This window comes from Nerophis ophidion, linkage group LG12 (genome assembly GCF_033978795.1).
Source record: "Nerophis ophidion isolate RoL-2023_Sa linkage group LG12, RoL_Noph_v1.0, whole genome shotgun sequence".
NCBI lineage: Eukaryota > Metazoa > Chordata > Actinopteri > Syngnathiformes > Syngnathidae > Nerophis > Nerophis ophidion.
The window spans coordinates 48,775,868-48,783,677 of record NC_084622.1 but is presented as its reverse complement, the minus strand read 5'-3'; the positions used below and the strand labels follow the sequence as shown (position 1 = coordinate 48,783,677).

The following is a 7,810-nucleotide window of genomic DNA, read 5'->3' as shown; positions in this document are numbered from 1 at the left end:
GCATGTTCTCCCCGTGAATGCGTGGGTTCCCTCCGGGTACTCCGGCTTCCTCCCACTTCCAAAGACATGCACCTGGGGATAGGTTAATTGGCAACACCAAAATTGGCCCTAGTGTGTGAATGTGAGTGTGAATGTTGTCTGTCTATCTGTGTGGGCCCTGCGATGAGGTGGCGACTTGTCCAGGGTGTACCCTGCCTTCCGCCCGATTGTAGCTGAGATAGGCGCCAGCGCCCCCCGCTACCCCGAAAGGGAATAAACGGTAGAAAATGGATGGATGGATGGACTTTAATCCTAATCATTGGTTAGCAGGGTTAGCAAAACTACTTGTTCCAGTACCATTTCTATTGAACCGTTTGAAACAAAAAGCGAGAATCCAATTGAATGAACAATCAGGATTAAGATGGAGACTTTAATCCGCTATACAATGGGTGTGGCTCTTGTCTGTCGCAAAATTGGCAAATCCTCCTCCATCATGCCTCTCTGCAAACACATTTTATTGTGAAAGGGCAAATAAAGAACACACAAGCATGGTGGGTTGGTGGCGATTAGTGACACCACAGGTTTGATCCCCGTGAAGTGTAATTGCATTCAGACAATCTCGTGTTTATTTCTTTCCAGCATCTATTTGGACTGAAGAGCGCACAGGAATGACATATTGATTTTTAGTCATGGCAAGAACAAATTAAAGTTTGCTACATAAATCTCTTGTTGTCTTATTGTATTGACCACTTCCTGTTTTCTCCTTGAGACGAGGTTTGGACTTTTCCTTACACACACACACACACACACATACACATACACATTTATATATATATATATATATATATATATATATATATATATATATATATTGAAAGATACATCTCCTGGATGCACTGCGACACATCATCTTTGATGTAAGCCTTGCTTCATCGGGTGTTTCGGGTCTCGCAACATCAGACACCCTTGTCCAGGCGACCCAGCCGGGGTGATCAAGTCCCTGCTTGTGTCCCAGTAACAACCCACGGATCTGCCCTTTTCAGCCACAACCACCTCGTGGCTTTCTCTGCCGCTTCACTCGCCCATTGAATGGCCCTCTTTTTGGCCGCCCCTGTGACTCCCAATCGGCCAAGCACTTTGCAGAGGGAGTGTCCTGCAAAGCCGCGGCAGCCAACTTCTATTGGCTCGTAAAAAGTCCTCCAGCCCCTGCCCCTGCAGTCCTCCACCAGTTCCTGATACTTGGCACGTTTCCTTTCGTTGGCTTCCTCAATCCGCTCCTCCCAAGGCACTGTTAGTTCCAGCATGATAAGATGTTTCGAAGCCTCTGAAATGATAATCATGTCTGGCCGTAGACATGTTTTTACAATGCGCTGGGGGAACCTCAGTTGTTTTTCAAGGTCAACGTGTAGCTGCCAATCAGAGGGCTGTGTGAAGGAGTCCTGTTGTTGTCTTTGGACGTGCGCAAGGTCTCTCTCCAGCTTTGATAAAAAACATTGCCTTCTTTGGCGCATGATGTTGCTTGCTGGTGCTTATGGTTGAGGCTATACTCTGAGCAACTGCTTTAAGTACCTGGTAATGACGACAGCGATAGCGACCATCAGCCAGAGACTTTGGGCAACTGCTGAGGAGATGTTCCAAGGAGCCTCTTCCGGAGCAAAGGCAGCAGGAGGGTGTCTCGCTCTTCCCCCAAACATGGAGGTTTGCTGGCCTAGGGAGGGAATCAGACTGCTGCCACGAGGAACCGGACGCGGTGGAGCTCTGCCTGCATGATGTTTGACCAGGTGACTTTGCGCTGCAACGTGCCCTCCCATCTTGTCCATGCCACTTGTTGCCGGAGTCCCACTACCCTGCCCACTCGCTCTTCCTCCAAGCCTGCTCAGACCTCCTCCTGGAGTAGATGTCGTCTGTCTTTGCCCCGGGCCTGGCTGATTTGGATCTTTGGGAAGTAGCCCAAGCCTGCTCTCCCTGTTGCTACGACCCCAACCAGTGCTTTTTGCACAAGGCGTGACTCAGCCACCTCCACTGCCTTTTCTGCCTTCCACTTCCTTCCTGTCCTCACTTCAATCCCGGCTGATGACACCTTGCTGTCCCTGGAGTCTCTGTACTGTAAATCTTCTCTTGTGCGTGTCACCTTGAATTCTTCAGTGAGGCCATTGAAGGGTAGCTGCAGGATGTTGCTTGTCCCGTACAGAGCAGCACTGTTGAGGCTGCAGGGAAGACCCAGCCATTTCCGCCGAGAGCTGCTGATCTTTCTTTCAAAGGATTCCACTGTTGTTACTGGGACTGCATATACAAGGAGAGGACACAAGACTCTGGGAAGGATGGAGTGCTGATAGATCCAGGCTTTGAATCTACCAGGTAGACTTGTCTACTTTGGTGAGCCAACCTCCAAGCTCTTCAGTACACTTCTGGATAGCAGCAGAGTCCTTCAGGCTGGAGTCAAAGGGCTTTCCCAAGCTCTTGACTGGTTGCTCCGTGATAGATGGAATGACCGTTCCTGAGATTGAGAATCGGAAATTGTTGACCACTTTCCCCCTCTTCAGCACCATGGACCTTGACTTTGCGGGCTTAAACTCATCCTGGCCCAACCAATGAGCCTCCGCAATCCCTGCAAGATCCACCTGCTCCCTGGTACTGATGATGTTGTGATGGTAAGGTCATCCATATAGGCTCTAATGGGGGGCTGTCGAACACCTGATCTGGATAGAGGCCCTCTGCATTCCACTTCAGCAGACTTTACCACCATATTCATCGCCAGTGTAAAAAGGACAACGGAGATGGTGCATCCTGTTATTATTCCCTTCTTAAGGCGATGCCAGTCAGAGGTTATCTATCTATATATATATATATATATATATATATATATATATATATATAGATATATATATATATATATCTATATATATATATATATATATATATATAGATATATACATATATATATATATATATATATGTATGTATGTATGTATGTGTATACATATACATATATGTATACATTTATATACATATATATGTATATATATATATGTATATTTATACATACATATATATGTGCGATGCCAGTCAGAGGTTATCTATCTGTATATGTATATATATATATATATATATATATATATATATATATATATATATATATAAATATATATATATATATATATATATATATATGAACCCACTCCAGGAAACCAACCAAAAAAGAGCAGAAAACGAAACAACATCATCTGGTACAATCCGCCATTCAGCAAAGACGTCTCAACCAACATCGGCCGCAAGTTCCTCACTCTGATCGACAAACACTTCCCCAAAGGCAACACCCTAAGAAAAATATTCAACAAGAACAGCATTCTATTGAGCTACAGCTGTATGAACAACATGCAACAAATCATTTCAAACCACAACAAAGCAATTGCAAAAGGACTGCCTACCCCCAGACTAAACGACTCTGAAACCAATAATGAATGTAACTGTCGCAAGAAACCTGATTGCCCTCTCAACGGAAGGTGCTTACAGACATCAGTCGTTTACCAAGCAAAGGTGACACGCAAGGACATTAACACATCCGACACGTACGTAGGATTAACTGAAGGAGCGTTCAAAACAAGATGGAATAATCACAACGCCTCCTTTAGAAACCAGACTTTGCGGAATTCTACAGAACCCAGCAAACACATTTGGAACCTCAAAGACAATAATGTTGAATATTCAATAACATGGCAAATTCTTGCATCAAGCACACCTTACAACAGTGGTAATAAAAGATGCAACCTATGCTTAAAAGAGAAACTGTTTATTATATATCATCCAGATCTATCATCCCTCAACAAGCGCAGTGAAATCATTTCAACATGCCGCCACAGACGGAAACACCTCCTAGGTAACACATGAGCCAATCACCACACCCTACGCCTGCTTGTACCCACCCACTCTGTGCCCTATACAAACCATTGTATGTGAATGCTTCCATTAAAATCTCCTGATGATTGAGGGAACCCCTCATGAAACAGTTCTGTAGAGATGAAGTAGTCTTGTGATTTTTTCCCACACCTACATATATATATATATATATATATATATATATATATATATATATATGTATGCATGTATGTATGTGTATACATGTACATATATGTATACATTTATATACATATGTATTTATATATATATGTATATTTCTACATACATATATATGTGTGTATATATATATATATATATATATATACAGTATATTCATGCATATATATGTATACACACAAACACACATATACATACATATATATATACACATACATATATATATATATACACATATAATTGTGTGTATATATATATATTTACATATATATATATACACACACACACATTTATGTGTATATATATATATATATATATATATATATATATATATACTTATATATGCATCCATCCATCCATTTTCTACCGCTTATTATTTCTATATATATATATATACAGATATATATGTATATATATATATATATATATGACCCGACCTCGGATAAGCGGAAGATGATGGATGGATGGATGGATATATATATATATATACATATATATGTATATATATATGTATGTATGTATGTATGTATGTATGTATGTATGTGTGTGTATATATTTACCCATCCATCCATCCATCCATCCATCCATTTCCTACCGCTTATTTCTTTTGGGGTCGCTGTGCCTATCTCAGCTACAATCGGGCGGGAGGCAGGGTACACCCTGGACAAGTCACCATCTCATCGCGGAGGTGTGTATATATATATATATATATATAAATATATATATATATATATATATATATACATACATATATATGATTGCATTACATCCGGAGATGCTTTCTTCTTCATTCACCTTAGGTGAATGGAGCCTTGGCCAGGAGAACTTGATATCTCCAGACTGTGTCCAGCGGTCATTGGGTGTTTCGACCCTGAACCGTAACACCCTACCGCTGGTGGGCCGGCAGTGGTGGCCAAGTCACTGCCTATCTCCTCCTCCTGGCTTCCAACTCATCTCATCTCTCCTGCTCCATAACCAGCAAGAGGCTCTCTCCGCTGCCTCCCCCATCCTGCGAGCTGCTGTCTTTCTCTCCTTCCCTGTTATTCCCAAAGCTGTGAGCATTCTCCATACCGACTGGGCAGGGAATCCTCCGCAGCCGACCTCGACCGGGAACAGCCATGCCTGCCATCCTTTTCCCCTGCAGTCATTTAAAAGGTCCTGGTATTTAGCACTTTTCCTTTCAAAGGCTTGGTCGCAACCTTCTTCCCATGGGACTGTGAGTACAATGAGAATTATCTTCTTTGCCTCTTCAGACCACAGCACCACATGCGGTCTCAGGGTTGTTTGTACAACCTGGGGGAACTGCAGCCTTCCTCCCAGGTCTACCTTCATATCCCAAGACCGTGCCATTTGCAGTAGGCTCTTCCTTGCTGTTGCTGTGGTTGGTGGGGTTTTCTCCCTCCCTCACAAACTGGATGGATTTTGTTTTCCCTTGGGGTTGCTGTTTCTTGCATCTCTGCTGCTCCAGGGTGTTAGCCAGTGTCATGAGCACCTTGTCATGTCGCCATCTGTATCTCCCTTGGGTGAGTGCTGTTTTACACCCTGACAGAATGTGTGCCATGGTACCCTTCTGCCCGCAAAGCTTGCATAGTGGATCCCCTCTCATGCCCCATCTGTGCAAGTTTGTTGGAGTCGGGAGTGTGTCATACACTGATCTCAGCAAGAAAGAGATGCGGAATGGTTCCAGCTTCTACAGATCTGCCTATGTGATCTTTCTCTTAGGGAGGTCCCATTTGGTCCAAGCTCCCTGGGACGCTAGTTCCACTGCTCTTGATATCCGACCTTCCTCTTCCAGGTTTCGTACTTCCTCCTGGACAATAGCTCTTCTTTCCCTGGGTTCTGCCTTACTCCATTGTTGGACATGGGAAGTTCCAAGACCCTGTCTCCCTGTGCATGGCATCCCAATGATGTCACGTAGCCTCAATATGCTCTCAACTTGTGCAACAGTTGTGTCAGCTGCCCACTTGCGTCCTGATCTTGTAGTGACGCCTGCATATATATATATATATATATATATATATATATATATATATATATATATATATATATATATATATATATAATTAATAATTACTCAAATGTATTTTTAAGAGTAGCGGTATGTGAAAGTTCTACTCCTACCTTGTTTACGTTCATGACAGCTTCCTTAAAGTTTTTTAACCAATCAGAAATATCAAGCAGCTTGAATGTGACAAACATGGTTAGTGTGGAGAGGTTTTTAATTTATTTTCATTCCTTTCATCATACCTTTTTAATGGGTGCAATTTAGATTTTTTTTTTTTTTTTGGTAGTCAGTTTAAAAAATTTTTAAAAAAAAATATCCATAACGTTCAGTAAGCAGGTTGTGTTTTGTGACATGTTTGTTGACTTTCTGTGATGTTTTTTTTTTTTTTCCCTGCGCCATGACTAGGGAGGGTTGTTTGGAATGGGCCATATAAGTAAATACTGTGCATGTACACTCCATAGTCCCTCCCCTGTGTCACTCACGTTGTCCACAATTCTCCTATCTAACCACTAGAATGCTTGGTGAACTCATGCCAAACTTGCGGGCCAAATTGAAGACGCCGGCGGGCCGCAGTGTGGACACCTGTGCTCTAGACCTACAATAACAGAATAATAACAGAAAGATGAATTAAATGTAAATGGAAATACTTTATTTCACTGTTACACAATAACAAGCTCGTAAAGAAACAAAAGTTGGGGGGAAAAGTGCAATAAAAAGCTACCAAGCACCACATAATACTGACGACTGGTAAGTGTGGCAAAAGAACGCTAACTGGTCTCTGCACAGTCTAAAAGGTAAAAGTATCAACAGTATCATCGTTCACAATCGAATAAATGAGCAAAGAAAATCAAACAAAGTTTGGACATCAAGCACAGTCATGCCAGTTAATATTTGTATGTTACAAGGTCATGGGGGCGGGTGAACAAAGGGTGAAGTCCATCATCATCATGTTGGGTAGAAAGACCAAGAAACACTTGTAGTGTTTTTAGGAATGGGACCAATCCTGCTGGCATTTACAATAATAATGTGGTTCCTCATGATGATAATAATAATAGGAAGATGAGGGCGCCTCCATGCGGCCCAAACATTCCTGTCAAGATCAGTGAGGAGACGTTATTGGAGGGCGGCCATGGAGGTGGTGTTGATTTTTTCTTCTGGTTGTATTTTACATGGATGGAGAATGCTGTACAGGTGCCGCCACTAAAGGCACATGGGGTCCACTGAGCAACAGATGTGTCCGTTCTGTGGGAGAGAGGGAGACAAAGACCAACTGGTCAATGGCATCAAGACACAAAGTGCCACGCTGGAGTGGTGCGTCACAGGAGACTGCAGAAAAATGCATTTGTTTTTTCTTTTTACGATTTGAATTTTTTTTTCAACACAGCACCACAGTAAGTTCAAGTTCAAGTACCATTGAGAGTCACACACACACTAGGTGTGGTGAAATTACTCCCTGCATTTGACATTCTACCCCCTTGGAGGTGAGCAGTGAGCAGCAGCGGTGGCTTCGCTCGGTAAACATTTTGATGATTAAACCCCCAAACAATAATAATAATAATAATAATAATAATAATAATAATAATAGATTTTATTCATAAAAAGCACTTTACATTGAGTAAACAACCTCAAAGTGCTACAGTGTATTAAAAAAAATTAAAATAAACATTTAATAAAAATAATTAAAAATAAAATCTAGAGCAGCCTAAAAGCTAGAACTAGTATGCATATATATATCTAAAAAAAAGGCTTTTT

At 41.9% G+C, this 7,810-nt stretch overlaps 1 protein-coding gene across 1 annotated transcript in view; it reads right to left on the bottom strand.

Annotated features, from left to right (window-relative positions):
* Positions 1–6,685: 6,685 nt before the first annotated feature.
* The window catches only part of LOC133563835 (protein kinase C-binding protein NELL2-like), a 42,741-nt gene continuing 41,616 nt past the window's right edge, over positions 6,686–7,810 (bottom strand). Inside the window, exon 3 of the mRNA XM_061918098.1 lies at positions 6,686–7,300. Coding sequence (XP_061774082.1) covers positions 7,259–7,300 — 42 coding nt within the window. The 3' untranslated portion in view covers positions 6,686–7,258. The remainder of the gene's footprint in view (positions 7,301–7,810) is intronic.